The sequence below is a fragment of the Curcuma longa genome, chromosome 9 (genome assembly GCF_044706935.1).
Source record: "Curcuma longa cultivar G26 ecotype Majalengka, Jawa Barat chromosome 9, ITB_CL_G26_1.1, whole genome shotgun sequence".
Taxonomy (NCBI): Eukaryota; Viridiplantae; Streptophyta; class Magnoliopsida; order Zingiberales; family Zingiberaceae; genus Curcuma; species Curcuma longa.
In genome coordinates this window covers 7,841,140-7,866,123 of record NC_133869.1, presented here as the reverse complement: position 1 = coordinate 7,866,123, position 24,984 = coordinate 7,841,140, and the positions used below count along the sequence as shown (strand labels likewise).

The 24,984-nt window shown below is 37.7% G+C and overlaps 4 protein-coding genes across 5 annotated transcripts; all 4 read right to left on the bottom strand.

Annotated features, from left to right (window-relative positions):
- Positions 1-5,108: 5,108 nt before the first annotated feature.
- Positions 5,109-6,399, bottom strand: LOC141835313 (NAC domain-containing protein 4-like). The gene is made up of 3 exons (XM_074722757.1): positions 6,222-6,399; positions 5,794-6,092; positions 5,109-5,663 (listed from the first exon to the last, which is right to left on the bottom strand). Exons 1-3 carry the CDS (start codon positions 6,397-6,399, stop codon positions 5,109-5,111), a joined length of 1,032 nt encoding a protein of 343 aa, XP_074578858.1.
- Positions 6,400-8,361: 1,962 nt separating this feature from the next.
- On the bottom strand, positions 8,362-11,969 carry LOC141834889 (uncharacterized). Its single transcript, XM_074722279.1, has 3 exons — positions 11,668-11,969; positions 9,646-9,808; positions 8,362-8,667 (listed from the first exon to the last, which is right to left on the bottom strand). The coding sequence occupies exons 1-3, from the start codon at positions 11,852-11,854 to the stop codon at positions 8,577-8,579; spliced, it is 441 nt and encodes a 146-aa protein (XP_074578380.1). The 5' UTR covers positions 11,855-11,969; the 3' UTR covers positions 8,362-8,576.
- Positions 11,970-13,101: 1,132 nt separating this feature from the next.
- LOC141835199 (zinc-finger homeodomain protein 3-like) lies at positions 13,102-14,188 on the bottom strand. Its single transcript, XM_074722630.1, has 2 exons — positions 14,107-14,188; positions 13,102-14,008 (listed from the first exon to the last, which is right to left on the bottom strand). Exon 2 carries the CDS (start codon positions 13,993-13,995, stop codon positions 13,237-13,239), a length of 759 nt encoding a protein of 252 aa, XP_074578731.1. The 5' UTR covers positions 13,996-14,008; positions 14,107-14,188; the 3' UTR covers positions 13,102-13,236.
- Positions 14,189-20,236: 6,048 nt separating this feature from the next.
- On the bottom strand, positions 20,237-24,799 carry LOC141834340 (NADH dehydrogenase [ubiquinone] 1 beta subcomplex subunit 3-B-like). Of its 2 annotated transcripts, XR_012602314.1 has the most exons (3): positions 24,544-24,799; positions 20,558-20,601; positions 20,237-20,452 (listed from the first exon to the last, which is right to left on the bottom strand). XR_012602314.1 is itself a non-coding variant. In XM_074721713.1 (2 exons), the coding sequence occupies exon 1, from the start codon at positions 24,760-24,762 to the stop codon at positions 24,574-24,576; it is 189 nt and encodes a 62-aa protein (XP_074577814.1). In that variant the 5' UTR covers positions 24,763-24,799; the 3' UTR covers positions 20,237-20,452; positions 24,544-24,573. The 2 variants fall into 2 exon arrangements, 1 of the variants encoding a protein (XP_074577814.1); XM_074721713.1 differs by lacking the exon at positions 20,558-20,601.
- Between the last annotated feature and the right edge of the window lie 185 nt (positions 24,800-24,984).

Here is a 24,984-nt window from a genome sequence, read left to right as displayed (position 1 = left end):
TGAAACAGAGCCGACCAGCCATGAAATAATAACGAATCAGCAGCTTCTCCGACACAGAATCCATTCATGGTCCTTCTGCAATAACTGAGAGTTATTGAAGAAAGGAGATTAGAAAATCATTCGTGATTTTATCCCTTCCAAACTAAAGTAAAAGAAATAACAGAGTAATGGTGCAATGAAACAACCAGAAGCCCTCACCTTTACCTGGAAGTTAGAGCTCGATGTACATCCCTCTGCTGAATGCATAACATCCCTAGCTTTATATATGCACTGAAATACTGAATGAAGGATTCTTGCAATCCATAATTAATCTACTTGGTGGTCGTCAATCGATATATGGATAGATAAAAAGAAGGCCGGCTTGATCGTTAAAGATGGAGTCTTATCATGCAAAACAAGTCACTGAATTTTCTGAACAAGTCTTCAGTAGGACTTGTAGTGGAACAGAGTTAGGGTGGCAATATTCAAAACGAGTAACTTAATTTTCTGAACAAGTTGTTGTTGTTGTTGTTTTGCATATGGAAGTTTCCCTTTGTTTCAAGTATTTGGAAAGCTTTCCATTCTAAAGCTTCTCCTCTGCCAATTTAGAAATGCAACGCCATGAATTGTGCAAATACATATTGCAGTAAAGAAGAAGAATCCATCACTCCAACAGTCTATCGACTTCACGATCATTGTCCAAATACACATGCACGATAAGAAAGACAGCTTATTGTGGCATGCAGCAAGTAAACATGCACGATTTCTAAAAATTCATAGTTCGTCCAGGAACGAAATTGAGAGCATACATTTGTACACTGATGATGCATCTCTCAGTCCCTGCCATGGCAGAAACTATGGGTCTACTTCACGATACTAGCTAGACAACCAAAGATGCGACCTCGAGTCTTCAGGACTTGAGAAAAATTACAACTTGAGAACAACCCAATACATCTATGAAGATATTAAATATTGGCAGTTCAAAAAAGATTGCAATTTGGGAATAACCTCTCTAGGTACATCCTTGGAATATTGTCCCCGAGACAATAGTGCAACGGTAGGACATCCGGATTGTAACTCAGAGACTGCGGTTCGATCCCCAGCTACGGCGTATTTGTAGGAATTTTCCTCCAAATAGGGAACGCGGATTGGCCGCCGTATGCGCTTCCCGATTTACCCTGGTGGTCGGTGGGAACTTCCGTGGGACTCGGGCCGACCACCCCCAGAGATGTGGCTACTGGGATTATCATTTTTTTTTTTGGAATAAAGTCATAGCCTGAAAAATATTGCAGTTTGAGAACAACTTCTTTAGATCCATCTAGGAAGGTACATCTCTGGAAAGATTAAGTGTTGATGGTTTGAGAAGTTACATCTTGGGAACAGTCCCATGGGCACATCCCCTCAGAATTCTCGCAATTTGAGAAGTTCTTGGACGCGAAAGTGCATCGACTTGGAAGTTCGTGGACTTGAAAGCGTATGGTCTCAGAAATTTATGGCTTAGAAGTGCATGGCCTCATAAGTTCTTGGACTCAAAGTGCATGACCTTGAAAGTTCATGGACTCAAAAGTGCATGATCTTAGAAATTTGTGCCTTCGGAAGCATTTGGTTAAGGTACCTTCTAGGATAAACCCCACGAGTTCCCTCTTTTGATAACCAGCTAACCATATAGGAGCATCCCCATCGGAACGTCCTCAGCGCACTACCCAAGCTGCAAGAATACTCCTTGCTCGTGGATATATCTCCTAGACTCTAACCTCTTCGACTATTTTACTAATCATGTAGGAGCATCCCCAATTGGTAATGTCCTCAACATGCTGCTCGAGCTGTGAGAATATTCTCACTCGTAGATATTTTTTGTGGATTCCGATCCCTCGGACTATTTTGCCTAATTATCTCTGCTAATCATTCTTGGACTAGGAGTCGAACAGTGAGCAATGTCCTTAGTATGGGTCAAGTGAAGATTGACAGAGGGAGGTGATGGTAACAGTGTCAGTGGATTAGGCAAACAAGAGGCTTTGTACGGTGAGGAGAGGTCAACCATGAACCTTCAATAGTGTTTGTCAGACATGTCAGAAGTTGTCTCAGAGAAGAGAGGACAACAACCATACTTCTGCATATGTATAGGGAGTTGACTGCAAGACATATATAAGTTGATAGCCAAGGCATAAGGAGCCACGTGGAAGGGAGTTTCATGTCTATATAAGGTGAAAGGAGGTTCATCAAGAGAGGGTAATTGCCACCGGGCTCACTCGTTCTGAGTAGTTTTCAGTCAACACAATGTTTGATTTGCTTCAACACTGTTATTCTTCTTCCTCTCTTAATCTTAGCCAAAGCCCTCCCCTAGTGGGAAGTATTCTCTTTCAGCTCAAACCCTTCCCTAGTGGAAGACACTCTTCTTTTTTCCAGTTCAAGCCTTTCCTCCAGGGAAGGAAAATTTTTCAGCATTGTGTTGACTTAACCATTGGAGGGGTCATGCTACCAAGGCCAACCCCTGTTGACGATGTTAAGTTTCAGTTCGAGATACAGATCAGACAGATCGGAGGTCAGATCAAAAGTAAGGACTCAGAGACGCAGATCGAAGGTCAGATCAGGAGCATGAACTCGAAGACTCTATTGATGTGAACCCTAACTAGGTGGTGCGACCAACCAAGAGGTCCGAAGTCGTGGAGAGGGAGATTCGGACACATCATATTTGACGCTATCTGTGAGAAAAGAGCGACAAGGCGTGAGAATGGTAGGCACGAGAAGGACAGTAGTAGAGTCACATTTAAAGGAATCGAAAAGCAAAGATATTCCCTCCCAACTGTATTAGAGATAATCGAGGGTTCCGTCCCATGGGAACAATTAGCACAATTCATAACGCCCTAATCGGGAAGCAAAGATGTCACTCTTCTTTTTTCCAATTCAAGCCCTTCCTCTGGGGAAGACAATCTTTTTTTTCAGATTGTGTTGACTTAACCATTGGAGGGATCATGCCGACAACGTCATCCCTTGTTGACAGTGTTAATTTGCAGATCGGAGACGTAGATTAGAGGTTAGATCAAAAGCAAGGACTCAGAGATGTAGATCGGAGGTCAGATCATGAGCAGGGACTCGAAGGCTCTATCGGTAGGTGGTGCGGCCGAGCAAGAGGTCCGGAGTTACGAAGAGGGAGGTTTGGACCACATCATCTTTGGCGCCGTCTGTCCGAAAAGAGCAACAAGGTGTGAGTATGGTAGGCACGAGAAGGACAGTAGTAGAGTCACATATAGAGGAATCGAGATAGTAGAGACGTTCATCCCTCCCAGCTATAATGGATCCGTCCCATGGGGACAATTAACACAATTCATTAACGCCCAAATTGAGGAAACATTCAGGTGCGGATTGGGCACATTTGTTTAGGAAGGCGCTGGAGTTTCAATAGGGGTCACTCCAATGCTCGAGCCTTCTGTCCAAAGTTCAAGAGAAGTAGCTTCCACATCCCATGTCAAGCGTAGATAGGTCATCCCGATCAGACCAACCAGCCTTACCAAACTGTTGTTGGGGAGGACTGCAACACGACAGATACCATTCTCTGCTGTCATTTTAGAGGAAGTGTTGTCAACCAACTTCCGACCACCACAAATGCATGCGTACAATGGTACTACAGACCTGAAAGAGCATCTCTGCCGCTTCGAAAATGCAACTCTTCTCCATCAGTTCTTCAATGGTGTGAAGTATAGGGTTTTTCTTACAATCGTCATAGGATCGGGCCAGTAATGGTTTGACAACCTACGTCAAGGTTCAATTTAGTCGTTTGACGACTTTGCAGTCTTATTCTTGCGGCATTTCTCAAGCTCCAAGAGGTATCCTCCTACTCCCCTAAGTCTTTTCAACTTCAAACAGAAACAATAGGAGTCTCTCCGGAAGTACATACGAAGGCTCACCCAAGCAGTGTTGGAGGTGCCCTCGGCGACTCCTGATATTCTGACCGAAACTTTTTCTCAAGGCTTCCGTGATGGAAATTTCTTCCGGTCTCTAGCCAAGAAGTCACCCTGCGATTATGATGAATTGCTGGCTCGTGCGGAAAGATACATCAACATGGAAGAGACGCAAAAAGCTAGGCAAGAACATAAGGGAACTTAGACAACTGAGGAAGGTGGAGGGAAAAACCGCAGACAAGATTATAAGTTTCTAGTCAAAGCTGGTTGACCATTGCTCTTCTTATTCCCTTAGCTCTTGTTAAAGTCTTTGTCTAGCTGAAGGCATCCATTCTTGTAACTTGCCAAAGCCCTTGGGCATTTCTTTCATTTTTACGGTAAGAAGCCCTTTTTCATTTTGAGCTCTACCTGCCTTAACCATCAGAGGGGTTATGCTAGTGACAACGACCCCTACTGATCAGTGCGGATATCACAGATCGGAGCAGTTGTTCAAGCGCAATGGATCATGAGGGTTGGAAGCTCTACGGATCGGAGGCTAGCTTGGGTGCAACGAATTGGAATCTCTATCTGTGTGTACCCAAAGCAGGAGACCCGCATAGGTGCGTAGGATCAGAAGTCTTGCTAGATTTTTACAAGTAGGAGACCCGCACAGGGGCGCAAGATCAAAAACCTTACTAGATTCTTACAGGCAGAAAACCCAGATGGGTGCGCAGGATCAGAAACTCTGTCAAATTCAGACGCCATCACTTTTGGCCCAGACCTATTCGGTTGAAGGCCAACACGGGTCTACCAACACGGGTCTACAGCACAAGTCTATCAGTTCGGACACATAAGAACAAGAATTATCGACCTGCATGTTTCAGACTAAATCACCGGAGTAGATCAGATCGCAATTAATCAGAAACTCTATTGGATCCGAACCCAAAGTAAATGATATAGTCGAACTAAGAGGATTGAAAGCAGACGAGAGATTTGGTCCGCATCAACTGAAATAGTTGAAAAGAAAGATAAACCTCGTCGTGATACAGAAAATAAATTCCAAACTTACACTTAATCAACAGCATGCTTCCGCAAGGTTCTTATTGCAATGAAAAAAAGACGATCACACACGCGCTAGAATATATTGTATGTTATATATTATTTAATTACACAAACAATAATATTATTGATATAAAATAGGTTTAATTAATATTTATAGCCGAATAATTAATCCCGTGATGCACCATACGATCACTTCCCGTATGATCCCCACAAGTCCATCTCCCCGCCGCGTTGGCTCCCCATCAGACTCATCTGCTGCGGCGGCGGCGCCGCCGCCCCGAATCTGCCGTCCATCCCGGCCGCCTCCAGCACTGCCCACTCCCCCGCGTGGTTACCGTTCCTCTCGTTCTGCATCGCGTCGTCACCCTCGTACGCCTTCAGCATCGCGGCGGCGCCGGAGTCGCCGGGAAGCACCGCGAAGTCGTACCCTGACGTCGGCGGCCGGTGGTTGGTCAGCAGGTCCTGCACTTGGTACGTCGTCGCCGGATTTATGCTGGCGTTGTCGGCGGCGTTGGCGTGGGAGTAGTACTGCAAACTGTGGTTGTGGTGGTGGTGGTGGAGGTAGTGGTGGTGGTTCGGGTGGAGGTAGTGAAGAGAGTTCAGCGACGACGGCGAGTGCTCGGCGGCGATGTGGCTCTCCACGGCGCCACCCTGCCTGCCGACGATTCCCTCGCCAGCACCGCCGCCGCCGACCTTAAAGAAGCACTTCTTCTTGAACACCCGGCAAACCACCCATCCATCCTCCTAATTTAAAAAACATAAAAGAAACTTAAGTAATCATGAAGAAAATTAACGAAAACTCAACAATTGTAACAAAATCATTTATATATTTGTCAAAACAAAAGTTTCTTTAGAATTAATCTATAAAACTTACATTAGAATTGGATGCAGTAATATTAGGATCCACGGACAGCGAGTCGTTGTCTTCGAGGCGGTACTCATGCATAATCCAATCAGTTTTTTGACCATGAGGAGCACGGCCGCGATAGAAGACGAGGGTTTTACGCATACCGATCTTGGAGTAGGAGTTGCGGATGCACTTGTCGCGGCCGGTGGCCTTCCAGAAGCCTGCAGTGGTGGCGCGGTTGGTGCGTGAGCCCGTCGGGTACTTGCGATCTTTGTGGCTGAAGAAGTACCATTCATTTTGAGCCGCCGACCCAATACGACATCGCTCTACACGAATCGAGTATTCACAATTTCATGTGATTGAAGATGAAGTGATGATCAATTCGTATCTAAAACTAATGAGTGTTGCAGCTATAATAATTGAGGTTTGATATATATATATATATATGATCTGACCTTGGAGGTCCCATGGCTCGATCTTGTTGAGATCGACCTCCCTAATCACCTCCAACTCGAACTTCTCGAACGAGACCTTCTTCTTGAGGTAGTAGAGCAGTAGCTCCTCGTCGGTCGGGTGGAACCGGAACCCCGGTGGAACTCCGGTGCTCGATGACGACGACGACGACGAGGGCATCGCCATTCGATATATATCATATACTTCGCTACCTACCTGAGTTTTTCTTATGAGGAAGAAGAAGAAGAAGAGAAGTGGGACGCAGGATGGTGCAAGTGGCGTCAATAAGTAGGTCGCTAGCAATCTGATACGAATGATCAGGCCCTGGATTGACTCCGGCAGCTACGCCGGTGGACTTGCATAAAGGTGATATCGTAGAAAACAAGTCAATGGCACGAGGCGCGTTTGATTTCTTTATCGACGGATGCTTATTTTAACTGGTAAACGATCCCGAGGAGAGGAATAAAAATCTCAATTATGTGTTCCGTTAATTGTTCCCAAAGCAAGTCCTCCCATTTATCAAGTGATGATCATCGATCAGTTCGTTGTCATCTTAAATCATTCAGCATGTTGAGAATATAATCAAACATGAATGATATAAATGCAGTTAAATGAGCCAAGCTTCGATTTCCCTGAATGAAACCTCTGCAGCTGGGCGTGCCATGTGCGATGGCCTTGATGAGCAGTGGCTGCTTGATTGAGTTGCACTCATCCGACGTCGCGGTGACCTCCGCGATGAAATCTTAATTACTACAACAAGTTTGAGTAAATGGGTAATCTCCCAAATGATTGGGAAGCTGCAGGAATTTTAATTAATTAGGTTTACAGCAACTGGTTTCTTTGATTGGCTCTACTTGCTTGTTATTGTTAACTAACCCTAGCTCCCTTTGTCTCGCAGCAGCATGTATCAGTCAGTGTGATTCTTGACGGTGAATCTTTGAGTTTAAAGTTTCAGGTGGATTAGAATTACTTGCTCGACAATTTACTTTTTAAATTTTATAATGTTTTTAAATTTGCTATGGATAAAAAGGAGTAAATTTCTCACAGTACGTTTTAAAACTCAAGATTATTAATTAGCAATATTAAAGACTTGATTAAATTGTTTTTCAAAACTAAATTAATGCCTAGCCATTAGAGTGCGGCTTCAAAACCATAGATTGGTGATTCTTGTTTTCAAATTCATGTAAAATCATTAATTATAAAAAGGTTAAATTTAATTACTTTAGTAAAGAAGATGCATGCATGCATGGCTGTTGCCTGATCACTTCCTGCACATATAGCCTTAATCTTAGCATCAAAGATGTTGATCAAAGAAAAAAGTGCATTCTTAAGACTTAATTTGCAAGTCTCTTAGCGAGATGCCTTCATCCTTACGTGAGATGAAGATATTACGTTCAAAAAGTCAAATCATGCCAAAAGTCAACGGAGAAGAAAACTGGAGGTTTTCAATTTCAGTGCGCAAGTTGGTTCTCTAGCTACCTATAAAATATGATGTTATTCTAATATGAACATTTTAAGTGATAAACAATATCAGTTTAAGAAATTAAGGATAATCAAAAGCAAGTTGGCTGAAATTAATTTGATTCTGCGAACTGGTAGAATCTTCAACATGAACACTGAACAATTTTCACATTTTGATCATTTCAGAGGCGAACGAGTTCTTACAACGGTAAGGTTGCTTGTGAGTTGTGACAACTGATCTATCGTTTTAGCTCTTATAATACGATATGGTTGTTTATGACAGGGGATGAAGACTTGTCTACGCTAAACATGTACGAGGATGAGAGTTGCTTCTTTGAAAGTTTTTCATAATAAAGAACTCTTTTGATGATTTTGCTACAGTAGGATGTTAATCCTGCTGACGCTTTAATTGCTAGGGGCTAACTATTTCTAAGACAACTCCACATACGTCCACTGCTATGTGCCATGGAAATAGTGGCTTAAGTAGTTGCCGAGCTAGGCCAGACACTGGACGTTTTGGTAGTCGATTGTGTTAATATCATTTACTAACCAAATGATTAGGCCCAGATAAACTAACAATTTTACAGATAATTAAGGCCCAAATATTTTTTTTCCAACTCTCCATAAAAGATGGCTCATCATCTAAACAGGGGCTGAAACATGCATCTTAACATCACATCATTAAACAAATATTTAACCTAAAATTAGTGAAGAACACTAAACAAACGATATATCAGGACAATGCATTCCCACACAAGTTAAACCATCTACATCTAAGCAAGTAAACCAACTTCTGAAACAGCAGTATCAAGTTAAGAAATTTGTTTCTTCATGTTCAACTCCATTTTTCAATCTCTCGAAGTAGCTTGAAAGTTCAGAAATTTGTTTCATGCCCTTCACCTCCATTTTTCGATCTCTTTCGAAGTAGCTTGAACTAGCCTTTTGGCATTGAATACAACCTCATCAACTAAAGCACCAATTTGATGACTGAAATCCAATCCAAGAAAAGAAATGAACGTCATGAGTGCAGCATATTAATAAAAACCATGGATATCTAAAAGACTATTGATGGAAATATCAACAATGCTAATAAAGTTCAATCTTGTAACAACTATAAAATGAAAGCATTGCAATAATCAAAACAAATATTAAGATGCAGAATAGACAAGGCTATATTGACTAACCTTCCATGTCCCATAAATTGGCAGGAACCATGCAATAGACTGCATCTAGGCTCATGGGGTTAGTGAGAGGAACAGACATATAAATCATATTTAATGTTTAAACTTAAGACTAAAGCATGCATGATGCACTACTACATAGTAGGATGACCTAAAATATATGATGAACTTTATGCGCCAAACTGTAGCTTTCCCAACTCTTAACTGATTTCACATATATAACCTATTAACCATACTTTTATTCTATTTTATGCCCCAGACTCCAATTATAAGTGAGAGACACTTGCTAAAGCACCAAACTCTGTTTTGTCTTATTTTATGTTGTTTTGATTTTTTTTTTCTCTTTTTGTTTTTCTACATCTCTCACTTCTTGCAGTGCCTAAAAGGTTATAATGTTACTACCTTCATGCTATGCAATCTTGTGGATCCCTTCAATATAAAGTGATATCAACCTAAAACAATATGAAACTACATAAAAGAAACACAAAATTAATAATAACAGCAAGGAATCCAAGAGAAACAGTATCATCTTTGAATGTCTTCAGCTATGAAAATATGTAGATCCATAAAAAAATTTAGTTGAACATAGTCCATAAAATTTTTGTTTTTTGTTTAAACAAAATGGGTAACAACAAAGAAACGTTGTATTTAACAGGAATACAAATTAACCCATTAAACTTGAGCTTATAATTGCATAAAAAATAAAGCAAAGAAAGAGGAAACACTAGCCGTGACCAGTATATTTAGATAGAAGTTGATTTATTTTCATGAAAAAAATGCTTACTTAGATGGTCTTTGGAATAGTTTGCCCACATTTGTGTATTTTCCATTCTCATCAAATGCAGTTCCTTTTCCCACTCCATAGCCAAAACCTAGACCTATTCCACATCCAACACCAGCTCCAATGCCAACATGTAGGCCAGGCATTCCTAGCCCTAATCCCGCACCTGTCTCGAAGAGTTCATGAGGGTAAAACAACAATCCAGAAATAAGTTGATGAAAGTAGCAATTTAATTGCTTAAAGTGCAGATGCAACTTGCATAAATCTTTATTTATAAGAATAGAAACTCATCAATTCTATCGGGTAATTTCTTATGTCAAGAAAATCACCTGGCTCTCAAATTTAACATTAGCAAAGAAAAAAAAGGGAGCAATTTGGAATACATTGTTATAGCCTCTTCACTAAAAATCTACAACAAAATTCACTAACCAAGAAATGGAAAAGGTCCTAATCTGAAAAAAAAAATCTCAAAACAATGTTCCAGTTTATTTTGTTCATAAATACTCTATGCATCTCTTTGAGATCATATATTTTCAGATCTATCTTAAAACTAAAGGGTCGATCGTGTGGAGCCACTATGGTGGCGGATTATATTTTCAGATCTATCTTAAAACTAAAGGGTTTTGATGTCATGATGCTACTCTGAGTCATGAGCTTGCATGAGAAGTCGTTTTCCTAAGGTGTGGGAAGACTGATGCTGTTATTTATTTACTTGTTGATTGCATTGTTGTATCTTATAGGTTGACACGTTCGTAACATTGAATATTTTTATTGAAATTCTACTGCTAATCTGAAATTATTTTCTGCATTGTGTATCCAGCTGGACTTTAGAAATTTATTTGACTTGTTAAACCTCATCATTTAATATTTATCGAATTCTAATGAGGGAACATTGTTATTCTCACTTGTCTAATATACATCCAGCATTCATTTGACTACTTTCTAGTTAATCTAGAATTTTATGATTTTTGGCTAGGAAAGGAGTCACCTGTTGAGGCACCTGCTAGTTTCAATAGTAGCGATTATGATTTTAACTTGCTAACCCAAGTGGAGATCTAAACCAAGGAAATATTTGCCATTTGAATGTGGATGAGGGCGAAAGGAGGAAAATGGGTAAATCATTTGATTTCTGAAAGACTTTCAGCCCTCAACATGCTAGATTATATTGAGTGATGGTGCAAAATAGTATTATACTGATCCAACGGATCCTCGGGATTGACATTGGGCCAGAATTTTAAAAGCTGGATGTATCCAACATATCAATCCAAAAAGAGATGGCCACAAACAAGTAGAAAATAAAGGTATTGGTTTGGCAACATTGAAAGGAAAAGAGTAGTGAGGCATGATGCAAGTAATCCCATCAACTCGTCTAGATATCATACCATGGAAACACAGGCGTATCATGGTTAGAACAATGAGCATGAAAAAGAAAACAACAATGGAAGACGAAGACCATTAGCATGAAAGATACTTTGCTAGCTAGGACCCAACTGCACAATATGAGATTGAAGGCTCAACTGTTACACTATATTTACAAAATCTCACTAGTTAATGCAATATGTAAAATAACAATATTTGGCATGTTAATCAATGTCCATATCAGACAAGATTATGATAGTTCAGATGATTAAGTGGATCTACTAAGTCTAATTAAACAGTCGAGGGCAATCAAGTATATAGGCCCAAATTTAGTGAAATTAAACATATCAAGAATAAAAGTCACAGTAAGATCACAACTATCAACTAAACAAGTTAGCCCAGTAGGACTAGTAAAGCATTGAAATTTGTTCAATCGATACTAACAAGAGATGTTAGAGCAGCCTCAAGCCCAACGTGCTAACACTGCTCAGTTATATTCGAAACAGGAAATCAGACAAATCTATACAAAATTAACAATAAGAATGTCGAAAGCCCTCAATAGGAATACAAATTAACACACGCAAAATATAAATAAACAAATCAAACAAATTCAAGGTCCCGAATGAAAGATTTTTCCCAGATCAGAAAGATCGAAGATGTACGAACCTCCAAAAAGACCGAAACCAACGCCGACGCCGCAGCCAGCGCCAACTCCAAGACCGGGGCCGATCTTCCCGAGATCCTGGGTTTTGAGGACGGGGAGCCTCCACGCCAACCCCTTCACCGCTTTCACCGCCTCGTTAGAACGACTGGCCGACTCCGATCTCTTCCCCTCCGCTTGTCCTTTCGCCATCCCAGACCGTCCTCGATCAGCAGAGGAGAATGGCAGGGGAAGGCGAGGATTCGCTGCGGTAGGTTTGAGCCTCGAAGGACGTCAGAGTCTGAGAGCCTCGGCGTGTTTGTCTATCTTTGATAGGAAAAGGACGACAAGACGTCCCCCAGAAGCAATTCCAATATGAATACTAAAAAAACAATCTTTCAATTTTTATTTAAAAAATAATAATAAACTACAGTTAAATATTTTTTCTTAATTTTTTAAAATAAAAATTAAGACGTCTCATTTATTTTTCGATTAAAATAGATGAAGATCTATTTTTAATTTAAATTAAGTGAACGTTTTATTTAATATGAATTATTGATGAGTATCATAAAATTTTAATTATTAATTTTATTTATTAAAATAATATTTTAATCAAATTTATAGAAGTTAATAATTATTATACATTGTAAAATTTATGTATTAATTTTTACACAGTCATATTTAAAATTTAATAAATATTCTCTTATTTATTTTACTTATTAAAATATTATTTTAATTAAATTATTATTTAAAAATAAAATTATAAGTCTTATAGAAATGAGTTGTTAGTTAACCTAATATCTAAAATATATTACTAATCAATTAATATAAAAATATTTTAAACATATCATATTAAATGGAATATCTAATAATTCTATACATTTTTTTCCTATCAAAGAACCCCTTAACACAGCGTACTAGAGTGAGATCAACAAGTCTTTCTATTTAGCTTTATTATCAGGCGTCTTAATTAACTTCTTTTTCCTCCACACTCTCTTATTAATCTCATCTATAAAACCCTAAATTCCGATACATGGTCGATGGTTAATCTTTCAAAGAACCCTAGATGAGAAATCCTGTGTGTGGAAACCCTTCCATAGGATTCCTCACCAATGCTAACCTAATACTGCAGTGCATGCTGGCCTGCGTGACTTCCTTGTGCAGGATTTGCATCAGAATATATTTCCTGCTCAAACTGACCCATTCCTTTCAACTAATGCTCCATGGCGACAGAACCTCCTGCAGGAAACATATTGCCAGTTTTAGTAATTAACGTGCAGGGCACAGCTTCAGTTTAAAGTTATTTAACATATTCATTTCTCTTGTCAAAAGATCTCATTCTCATCTGCTTGCTTTATTTCTTCTCCTGGAAACCAGAATACATCCTGTTTAGTCGTGTGTTAGAATTAACAGTGGTTAGCTTCGAATGGAAGACATGCAATCCCAATGAATTTTCAGGGATGAAGCGATGTAGATCAAACAGTAGTACTTGACGAGAAAATAGTTGATGACATTGCACTGCCAAGCTCGACTACATCTACCATGACAATTTGCTATATATGAATTAAAGGAAGTCGTGTGATTAATCATCATCGTCAATGGTCAATATTCAAGTTGCTGCTGGAGATTTGAGCTGCAGAATTGTTCTTCTTGGCGAAGTTGTGCTTGTTGTTGTGCATCCAGACCTTGAACACCCTCCTCTTGACCCCGATCTCCTGGCAGAATTGCTGCACCAGTCCCTCCTGCTCCCTTTGCAGCCTCCACTCCACCTTCTCCGCGAACCCCAGCATCTTCTCTTTCTGCTCCGCGGTGAACTTGGTCCTGAACCTCCTCTTCGCCGCCAGATGCGGCGGCGGTGGCGGCCTCATGAATGCCATCATCTCGTTGGACTCCGAGGTCTGCTGGAGAGGCATGATCATGGCGTGGTGGGGGGTTGTGACCCTCGGGAAGAGGAGGGTCCCCTTGCTTCCCCTTAGGCTGAGAGGGTGCAGGTACTCCAACGGAGAAGGCTCCTGCTCCTCCTCCCCGTCGGTCTCCTTCCTGTGGAAGTTCCGGTGGCAGCCGCACGCGGAGCACTTCAAGGCCTCGAGGCTGCCCTCCTCGCCGCTCGGCATGAACTCGCCGCAGCCGTCAGTGGCATTGCCGCCGATGGAGGCCGCATGGTTCTTCAGGCACTCCCTGTACTTGATGCCCACCGCTCTCTTGGTGCTGTAGGAGCTGTGGTGGTCCTCTGAGAAAGGAGGAGGGCCATTGTAGGGCTGGCGGTGGTGGTGCAGGGGAGGGCTGTCGTGGCCATCAAGATAGGCACTGGTTATTGGGATTGGCATCTCTCCTTCATGGCCAGAACCATCCATTCTTGTGCTCTTCCTGAGCTCAAAACCAGTAGAAAATGTTCAAGGCCAAAACTAAAATTAAGAGATATATGAAAGGATAATACGATTTAATAGAATCGGAATTAGACCAACCTCTCAAGAGCTTTGGGCTCTGGAGATGAATTAAACTGCAGTTCACAGGTTGAGAGGCTGTAGAGAACCTTATCCAGATAATTATTTATTTTCTTTTTTTTATAAAGGAAAAAAAACACTCGAGGCCCAAGATGAAGGGAAAAAACTAGAGAAGCTAAAAAAAGGGAAACTAAAATAAATGAAGAAAAACCTGCGAAGCAGTATGCTTCAATTTAGAAGCTGCAAGAGAAAGAACACCAAGAAACAAGTTTGGGATTGCAAGAAGAGCATTCAGTATGTGCATAAAGAGAAGACAGTAGCTTTAGGTTATTGTTTGTGTGAGACTAGCTAGATTTGTTACATTAGGAAGACAACAAAAAAAACCACCACAGTGCCTAAAGAGGACCAGCTCCTATCACTCGATTGCATCCTGCACCTCATTGCCAAAGTACAAGCTTAGAAAAGAGGTAGAGTAGACGGCGGAGTCGCCTCCATGATGCATGGAATTAGGAAACATGTACTCGCCATGGCAAGGAGAAGAAGATGAAAGATACAGTAAAACTCTAAAGAAGTGGGAGAGAAGGGAGGAGAAGTGATTTGGTTAAGAGTTGCGGTCGTAAGGCACTAAATAAAGGACTAAGAGAGGGAAGCTTATACCAAGGTTGGAACAAGATGGAAAAGAGAGAAAAGATTTTTTTTTTTTTGGTTTTTGGTTATTGGTTTTTACTTTTTACACGACAGGAAAAACAAAAAAACAAAGTTATTGTCACCAAACAAAAATAAAGCATGGGGGGATCACTGTAGTGTCAGAGGTGTGGCATGCAGTGAGGGAGAGATGAATAAAAACAGTAGCACATTATGAAATTTGAGGAACATAAAGAAAGCCAGCTACCGGGATTTCCCCAGAAGGAAGTAAAATGGCAGAAGCGTGCATTTATGTCTGCTTAAAGTGCCAAAAATCTCTCTCTTAATTCTTCGATTATGCTCTAGGACTAGCTCATCAAAACAAACTTGCTTGGTCAATGCTTTCCTTGTCTTTTCTCTGCATGTGAGGATCATAAGCATGGTGGCAGGAGCTACGACAATTAATGAAGTGTCAACTGGTTGGAGCTAGGACCAGCAAAATTTCAAATGCTTGTTTAGTCACATTCCTAGGAGACAGCAGGGAGATATTACGAGACTGTTGGATGATGGGACTTGGATCAATCATTTTGTATCTCAAACATCTTATGATTAGTCTCACTATTTCTGGAGATTATTGCTAATACAGGTTTACTGCTCAAACTTCATGAAGATTTCTGTGAAGAAATGCTTCTTGTAGCATTGAGTTATCTGAGAAGACATGAATGCAGTATTAGTTTCACAGTCTAAAGGAAAAGGATCCATATAATGGTCCCTCGTATTCATTGTCTTCAGCCTTTTATGGCCAATTGTGTCCCAAATAATTTGAATCACAAGGAGCTTTTTCTTTAACAAGATGATGATAATAGGACAAGAATTAAGAGGATGGGAATAAATGGAATTTAAATACCTTTTTTAATTCCTACTCGATATAAAAGCACGGAGATTAATGTATTTATCATCTTTCACATTTAAAACAAGAAAGAAGCAATAATCATACGTTCACTGTATTTATTTTGGTCTAACTCGAGCGCGAAGAAGAATTGATGGTTTTCAAATTTTCCTTTTACTCTCGCCCGACTAATTAACATTGCATATTAATTAACGTTTTGGTTTTTAATTTCTTCTTCTTTATGTACATCAGTATCACTTTATTCTCCACCATCTCCTTTTATTTAAGGACCTCTTCGTCCAATATTCAAGACAGTACTTCTCTTTCTTTATTCTATTCTTCTTCTTCTTCTTGATTCATCTCCATTTCTTTTGTAATTAATTCCTTTTGACAGGGAAGAAAAAAACAACTAAAACAAGGAAAAGAATGGTGCTAAAATCTCGTAGGTGAGGCTTGCTGTTGCTGGCGCTGTCTCATACAATTATACAAGTTGCAGAAGAGATGCAGCAGCTCCTCTCCTTGAGAACGAGTCACAAGCTTTTCCAGAGATTCATTTAGCCATTAATTAATTTTAATCAATGCTTCTTGTGCATACGCGTGTTTTGAGAAGCATGTGGCGAAGGGAGAGTTATATTTTCCATTCATGAGGTTGCGACAGTGAATGATATTAAATTAAATGAATGAGTGGAATGTGAGGTCAGAGAGAAGCGGCCGACAGTTGCAAGTAGCTAGTATTACTCCATCCTTGTCTCCTTCGCCACTACAATCCGCCTTAATTCGTTTCTCCACATATTTTCACATCGATCCCAACTAACGCGATATGCGATCGAGTGATTAACGCCTTCGATTACATCCACAATAATTAAAGTTAAAAAAAATTGCTGGGAAAGAAATCCTTTTAAATTTTGAACTGATTTGTCCAGCGATCTCACACGATCGATTCAATAACTATCTGTGAAAAAGTAAATCGAGAAGCAGTAGTTGACCATGACAGAGGAAGGCATACCTCGACTTCGTCGAGATTCGACACTTGTCCACTTCAACAACTATATTTCATCGTAACCAACTCAACTATAATTCGGAGATAATTTTACCACAATTGTTATGAAATTAACCTCTTGGTAGAGAATATCTTCTGCCGTTTGGCATGGGCCCAGCTGAGTAGGCCAAGCTCCACATGTTAATTTATTAGTGGGCAAAATTTCAATGAGTGGTTTTCAATCATTTTATTTTGAAAATATTCTCGGACTTAGCGTTGTTGTAACTTGTAACAGTAACTATTATAATTAACGAGTAGTTACTCCATTGTATAGAAGTTACTTAGTAACTACTACAATATATTTAAGATGCATTTAGGATTTACAACAGGTAGAAGTTACCGATTAGCTATTACAATGTGTAAAAACTATCCAACATTTATCACAACGTGTTTAGGATGAATTTAGAATTTACACGGTGTAGAAATTACCTAGAAGTTACTATAATGTGTAGAAATTATTTCGTAGTTTATAATGGGTGAGTTTATTTATAATTTACCGTTTAGAGTTTCTAAACAATATTATATCAAAATAGTATTTATCAATGTTCGTCAAAACTATTTAAATTTTATCAAAATTATTTTAAAAATAATTATAAAAGCTATTATATAATTGTTACAATTCTAAATCCTAAACTATTCTAAATATATGATGTAGTGCAGCAAGTGATAGCTTCTACATATTATGATAATTATTTGGCAATTTGTAAACCTTAAATTCATCTTAAACATATTGTACCCATTACTAAATAATTTTTATAGGTTATCACACAGTAGTTACTCCAATGCTAAGCATTGGGTCAAAGAATATTTTCTAAATATAATAAAATATCTATTCAATTTTTTTCTTTTTAAAAGGGGACATACATTGCATGTTTTCTCTTAATTTTTTATTTTTTTGAAAAAATAATATAAAAAAAATTGAGGTGTCAACTATAGTTGATAGGATTTATGTTGCCTCCGGTCCGAACTTGACCTGTCTTAGCATAAATCCACAACTAGTCATCTTTTTTATAAAACTACATGAGCATAAAAAATAATTATATATATATATATATATATAATCTGAGATAAATGCCTTGAGTTTTACGAACTTAAATCAATTTCAATCGGTCAAGCTTTTCGGGTGAAGTATCTTAAAATTTAAAATATTATCTATTAGAATTTAAAAGTACATCTATTTATTTATTTCCAAAAAAAATAATTAATTTTAGTCGACCAAACTATATGGTAAGGTGAAATAGCTTTAACCGAAGTAATTTATTTTTAAAACTGATTAATACTAATAGCAGTGATAATGGAATTAGATTCAATTTTTTTTATTAATATCTAAGAGTTTATTTGTGTAACTGATTCTATTTTTACTGAAGAATAAGAATGATAGACGGTGAGTGTTTCAAAGCTTTAATTTAAATGCGCCTTTAATTGAATGGCGAGAGAAAAATTCTTTCGCCTTTGAGGTTTTGTCCTTGTTTGGCAAAGGTTGTAGTGCTCCGGAAGCGATAAGATTCAGGACCACGACAACGTCGAGGGTTTTCATGGCAAAGATTTTTTTTAAAAAAAAATTGTTGACTTCTACTTTTTCTTTATTTCCTGGTCAAACACTTATACGGGGATTCCATTCAAAAGATTTATACTTTCTTTTAGGTCACAAAATTACATTAATTTCCCGAACAAATTAAATTCCCATTATCTTTTAAAAAGCAAAAGATCTCATCTTGTAATATTCACCTGCTGAATAAATCCAGAACATATAAATTATGCAAGTTAAGCAAGAGGTTAAATATGATTCTAATGTGGTCTAGCAAGAAATTAAGCTGAAGCCATGTGAAGAGGGAATGACAATAGGAATTTGTAAGTAGGATATATAGTAAACGAGTCAAGTTTTATGATGTTTAAATTTATTTGTAATTAAAGTAAGTCGAGTTGAGTCTAAAATGAATTAAACCATTGAAATGATTATTTAAGTTTGATTTGATATATTTTTTATGAGTTTGAACTTGATTCGAGTTTGACTTGAGTTTAGTTAATTTAGATGTTATTAAGCTCTTTATTTGATTGTTTGAAATTTTTTATATTTTAAGTTTGTTTAATTGGTTATTGAATTTGATAATACAAATTTATATATTTATTTTAATTTTTTTTATTTAACATGTTGATAAGAATTTTATTAATGAACACGGTTCAAGAATATTGTTCACGAATATTATTCTTCATGAACATTCTTTACGAATATTAACGAACTGAACATATATATGTTCAAATTTATTTATTTAATTTAATGAGTTACTCAAATTTATTCAAAAAATCTTACCAAATAAAATATTAAATTTATTTATGAATATTCAATTCATTTATTGTCGTATTTGAGAGCAAGGATATAATTCTATAATTCTGGCTTTGTAGAATTTTGGTCGACATTATTATTATACAAGTAAAACTATAAAGTGGCAAATAAAGGCAAAATGAATATGAAAAACCTTATTACTCATCCATCAACGTAGGCCCCTCCTCTCTGTCTGTTTCCTTTACCAAGATGCTCCATCTTGACCCTGCTGTCCCTCATTATTATTTGATGGAATCGACGGAGTTAATGACTCATATCTTTGGTCGTCATCGAGTTGCATGCCTCAAGTCATTGGTTGAGTAACAACAGGCCAAACCATGACGTCGAATGACTTCCAAATAGTGATTCCATTAACAAAGTTTGGGCGAATTGGAGTTTAACTAATTGTGATTTTTTTTTTGTTATGGTAAAGCGTGTGATCCGAGGAGGCAGCAGCGCATGCGAAAGGGCGAACACTCCAGTCGTCGGGAGGCGCTAAAGACTTCTTTACTCGCTAAGTATCAATATCGCCATTGAATCCAACGCCGATTCACTGCTCTGCTCTGCTCCAGAATTTTACTTCGTGTTGCGTGACGAGGTCTTCGGCTTTCTTCACGCTCCGCACCAACCCACGTACTGTCGCAGTCGTCGCTGGCTTCAATATTCCACTCTTCCCATGCCTGGTCAATCTTTATCGACATTACCAAGAACATTTTGTTTTGAACTTGTAGTTCAATGAGAGAATGATGAAAGGTGGCTCCGTGATCCATTCAATCAAAAGCAGGGACGTGGACGTGACAACAGAGACTGGAAGTTGACGGTTGACATTACGGTACGGCTTCGACTTTGCATCGTCAGCCATGCTGCACTTCATTCTATGACAGCCAATCTTGTGCCTTCCCACTGGATACTCTATACTTTTAAATCATCATAAATAAAGAGAAAACAAAACAATGCGTTGATATATATATATATACACACACCAAGGTCCAGACGAAAACTTAATAGGGTCATTGGCATTGAGTTGTCAGATACAAAACTTCAGTTCACGCACCCACAAATGAATTTCTTGGACAAAATTTATGCGGTATCACGACAAATTGAGAGCAAAATTCCAAAGAAGTTTCATTGGTGATTATACGATAAATATGGATTCAATGCTTTGGCTTCATCTTTTATGTGGATATGTAGACTAAAATGAGTTAGCAGACAAGGCTCAATTCATTTCACTGACAAGTTTTTGGAAGAACTTATACTATTTCTACTTGCAGAATCATTAAAAGAAATTTACTGCAGATTTCCAAATCACTTAAAACCAACATAAATCATTCTGCACAACAAGCAGCAAAGATGACAAATTATGTCACATGTTCACACCTAAACATAAAGGAATTAAATTCATGCCAAATGTAGACAGTAATGGAGGATTTAACTTGTACATTCAAGTGAGTAGGTCCACTGTCTTATAATTTATTTCTTCAACCTAATAAACCTGCAAAATACAAATTATTGTTATGCATATGATGAACTTACAGTAAAATAACAGATTATATGAAACATGTGATCTTTCACATATTAACAATGATATATAACTGACCAAGGAAAATCAATAGTGTCGGCCTTTTTTAACAGAATACTGAACTGCAAATCAAGTAAGACAAAATTGGAAAAGGAGGAGGAGAATCCATATCAATAAAGTCATACAAAAAAGAAATAAAAAAACATGGTGAAGCCTAAGATACGGTTAGGCAAAATCAAAGTTTACAGCTGAGTCATTCTTCAGAACGTATATCAAGATAAAAATGGACACAGAATATGAAAATGAAAGAAAAGAATGGAACATGAAAAACAAGGAAATTTGATGTGCATAGTAAAATTAGAAGCTGAGCCATGATGTATTAAAAAAACAGGAATGTGTGACAGTAGCTGAAGCACTTAATGATGAAAGAAAATTTGATACACAGTGGCCACCTTGATGGTTTTGCTAAGCGACTGCTTCGCCTAGTGGGTAAGCAATCCTTTCAAAAATAGCACGGGCAGTCTATAGACTGCCCAAGGTAAAAAATACTTTTTTTTATAAATTAGTTCTTTGCCTTTGATTATTTAATATTGTAGCATGACACTAACAATAAGCTAGTTTTTTTTTTTACAATTTGAATTTATGACTATGAATGATAAACTATGCACTAAGGACTAACTAGTTACAACCTGAAACTGCCTTACAATATATTGATTAGACAACTTTAATATAGACACCATGCATTACCCATAATGACATCCTTAAGAAGAATCGAAAGGATTTGATGTTGCAATTTCTGCAAGTGATGCTATACACTGTTCCTAGGACACAGATTCCCCAACAAGAAAAAAACCCAACAAATACTTGAAGATACTGGATATGTATGCGAGTCACATACAGTCAGCATAGGGCACTGCATTTCGTGGACATATATTATAATGAATATAAGTTAATTACTTAAAATTATCTATAATAGTTCGATTCATAGAGAGATAATTTAATATAACTGCCATAAAAAACAGTGTATAAATATGACATCATAGTTAAAAAGAAAAAAAAACGTCTATGTTTATGACACTTATATAAATAGCCTGTAGAATGAGTTGTGTCATAAAAAAATAAATTGATCCTTCTATAAACTTATTGTTGGTCATTAATCAAGGAACATCATTCCTTCAATTGTTTACACTGAGATTAAATTAACCGCAAGCACAATCAGTCATCTTATTCTCATCTAGTCATTTCCTAAAGACAGTAAGTTGGGATCAAATAATAAATTGTTTTCATCTAGATAAGTTGATTGAAGAATAAATCAATATGTGAATGAATATCCATGTGAGATCATGGGTTTTGAATGAAATGCTTTCAAGAAAATTTAATTTGCAAGTTGAAGAAAATGAATATGCCACAAATTGTTAAGATGAAAATTCATAGTTTCTTGTTAGAGTTCTAGAAGAGAATGTAATCATGGCAATAATGGAATGGATTAGAAGCCACAGAAAAAAACAACATTTTAATGTTATTCTATACCCGGGTGTATTTGTTTCAGAGAGAACAAGTATAATTTATCATTTGGTAAGAACGGCCCATAAACTTTAGGAAGGATTGTAAAGTTATTCTAATTTTCTTCAAGTGGGCTCTGAAATATCTTCTCTGAACATATTAAGATCATCTCAGGAAAGCTTATTTTCCATATAAGACCAGGACCAAAATTATAATCGGAGTTATATTGTGTTTTCTGTGTCCATTATTTTGTTGTGCAACAAAATCATGCATTTTGACATGGAAAATATTTCTCACGTTTTCTTCGGATTTTCAGAGCATCATTTAAAAGAAAGAAAAAAATGGAATAGGTGGGTGTTCAGTTACAAAGCTTTACTTGGTTATTAGATCAATAACGTTGTAATAACATAAATTAATAATAATGAATATATACAACAATGCGTCTGAATGTTCAAAATCCTACATAGATAAGTAGTTTTGTGCAATCAGAGACCATTAGTCCAAATATAGTTCTTTAATGCAACTCTTATAGTGCTTGATGAGTCTGCATAAACAGACTAGAGTTCATACTCTATGCAAATCACAATCCATTTTTTCCTTTTGTTTTCTTCTTCATAAGAGATTAAGCCAGAGACCATTCAGATAAACTTTGAGAAACATCAAGATGCAAATAACAAGACAATTCATTTCAATGTGGGAGGGCAACATGCAAAAGATCATAAAATATTTCCAGTGATGATAGTTTGATTATAATGCTCAAAACATTCTCTTAAACAAGGGAATAAATACATTACAATGATTTGATATATCTCTGAGAAAAAGAACAATTTGTTAGATATTTCTATCATATGTAAAACAAATTGCCAATAGCAAGCTTATAAGATCCTACAGGACCACCTTGAAAGTCAGACATGATATGTTATGCTAGAGCAACATACTGCCTTCAAGGAGAAAGCCCCCAAAACAGATCAGATAAGTATAAAGGGATCTAATGTATTTACTGTTCTATAAACGATTAAATACATTTGGACTATCACATTATTGCTTAGGAACAGAAGCAACGTGTAAAATGACATTTTCACTCTGGAGGTTTTAAGTGAGTAATTTAATAGGATTTGATAATGAATTTGTTAGAAATTGCTCCAAAGAGTTTCCATTTGAAACAAATCTCTTAATCACAACATTGCCTATAAGACTATAAAACCTACAAGTAAAATTTTTCAGTATATATGGACACTAAAAATCAATATACAAAGATGTAAAACAAGTTAGAAACTTACACCTTGTAGCCTAGGATTTATCCTGGTCTATGTAGACTATATAAGAAAAGAAGAATAAACATATACCAAAGATTAGTTGAGTGTTGGGATGCCATGACTTACTTATTCTTGTACACCTTTGAATCTTTGGATGGCAAAGGTTAGTTGATAAAAATCCCAGCTTCCAATTATCATCAATGCAAGTTGATTGTTAGGTATTTAATATCTCAAATTAACTCACAAAGAATCCAATAGCATAGTTAAGCATTCATCAATACAATTTCTATGACAAGTGCTGATGTACAATTAGCACAGAAACCCATCAAGAAGTAAAATTTGTTTCCAGGACCTATTCTCCTAGATAATGACAAAAAAAGTAAAAACAATATGCAGAATACTCTGAAGAGTTAAAAGATTATCTATAAATATCTAACACCGAGGATGGAAGGAGTTAACACTACCATCCTAATAATTAACAAAAACCAAACTAAGTGTCTGCTCCAATACATGTTAACAGAGCCTCACTAAAGCAATTATAGAACATTTAAAAATAATTAAAATTAATTCAGCTAGAAAACTAGCTCCTTAGTATCTAGACTACCAATCTTGGCATATCAAATAAAGTTTGTTCCACTGATATGTTCAGGATCTCCTTTATTCATAATCTCTACCATCATTACAGCAAGACGGGTAAGCAGAAAATTGTTCAACATGGTTGTACCGCAGAAAATGAAAAGTTGAAAAAAAATCTCTTCGTTTCTCTTGATAATTCACAATCTTTGACATCAAATAAGCAACGATTGCTATATATTCAACCTACATCTAATTGCTCAAAATTTCTAGAGGATCCAAAGAAAACAAAATATCCACTCTTCAAGATGGGTCCTGGCAAAAGCAAGGCTTCATGCCAACTGTACCAATTAGTGTAATGAATATCTCAAATCCCGAACACAAACCAACCTTTAAGACGATTAGAGAACTACAAATCCTTTAGTACTTGGATGCAATTTTAATCGTCAACTACTCAGAAACAGGTAGCAAAAAATGCCTACTATTGTAACGCATGCAATATAGATCATAAAACGAGGTGGTCGTGTACAATATAAGCATCTAGACAATGCAATCTCGCTGCCAAAGAAAGATACAATCTGAGGGCTAGGTAAACCCACCAACCCGTTTTTTCCCCGAGAGAAATCAACCCTAAAAATACCATGAAAAAAAGGCAAGCACATGGTCCGAAAAATTCGATCTTCGCAGTGAAAACTCGTATTTCTATAAACAGAGAAAGGAAATAGGGTATACCTTAAGAGACAAGCCATGGAGCATCCTCCATCAGTGGTGCGGATCGGGGCGGCGGAAGTGGTTGTAGGCGGCCTCGCCGGCTACATAGATGCCGAAGGCAACGAGGGCGATACCAAGGCCCGGAAAGGCTTGCCGCAGGTTGTTCGTCAACATCGGATGCTTCCGCCACTCGTCCCTCCGCCGGAAGAACTCCCCAGTCGGCCCTAGCGGCTTCGCCATTCTCGGATCTCCCGGTGTGACGTTGAGAACCCTTCCTTGATCCCTCTTCGTTTACTGAAAACTCGACCATTTATCGACGAGTACAATGGGCCAAGGCCCAACAGTATTGAAATACTATGAAATTCTAGTCCGGCCCACTCACAAAAATTTCATTTGACCCTTTAAATTTTACCAATATTTTTTCAAAATGCCTCATTAAATATTTTTGAAGTTTTTAATCTC

What these genes read in the sequence shown, in the direction of transcription:
- LOC141835313 (XM_074722757.1), bottom strand. Translation starts at nt 6,399, where the DNA reads ATGCCCTCGTCGTCGTCGTCGTCATCGAGCACCGGAGTTCCACCGGGG. An exon ending in CGAGCCATGGGACCTCCAAG is followed by an intron (nt 6,093 to 6,221) that starts GTCAGATCATAT and finishes CGATTCGTGTAG; the next exon opens with AGCGATGTCGTATTGGGTCG. An exon ending in TTACTGCATCCAATTCTAAT is followed by an intron (nt 5,664 to 5,793) that starts GTAAGTTTTATA and finishes TTTTTAAATTAG; the next exon opens with GAGGATGGATGGGTGGTTTG.
- LOC141834889 (XM_074722279.1), bottom strand. Translation starts at nt 11,854, where the DNA reads ATGGCGAAAGGACAAGCGGAGGGGAAGAGATCGGAGTCGGCCAGTCGT. An exon ending in TGGTTTCGGTCTTTTTGGAG is followed by an intron (nt 9,809 to 11,667) that starts GTTCGTACATCT and finishes TCTTCGAGACAG; the next exon opens with GTGCGGGATTAGGGCTAGGA. An exon ending in CTATTCCAAAGACCATCTAA is followed by an intron (nt 8,668 to 9,645) that starts GTAAGCATTTTT and finishes ATTGGATTTCAG; the next exon opens with TCATCAAATTGGTGCTTTAG.
- LOC141835199 (XM_074722630.1), bottom strand. Translation starts at nt 13,995, where the DNA reads ATGGATGGTTCTGGCCATGAAGGAGAGATGCCAATCCCAATAACCAGT.
- LOC141834340 (XM_074721713.1), bottom strand. Translation starts at nt 24,762, where the DNA reads ATGGCGAAGCCGCTAGGGCCGACTGGGGAGTTCTTCCGGCGGAGGGAC.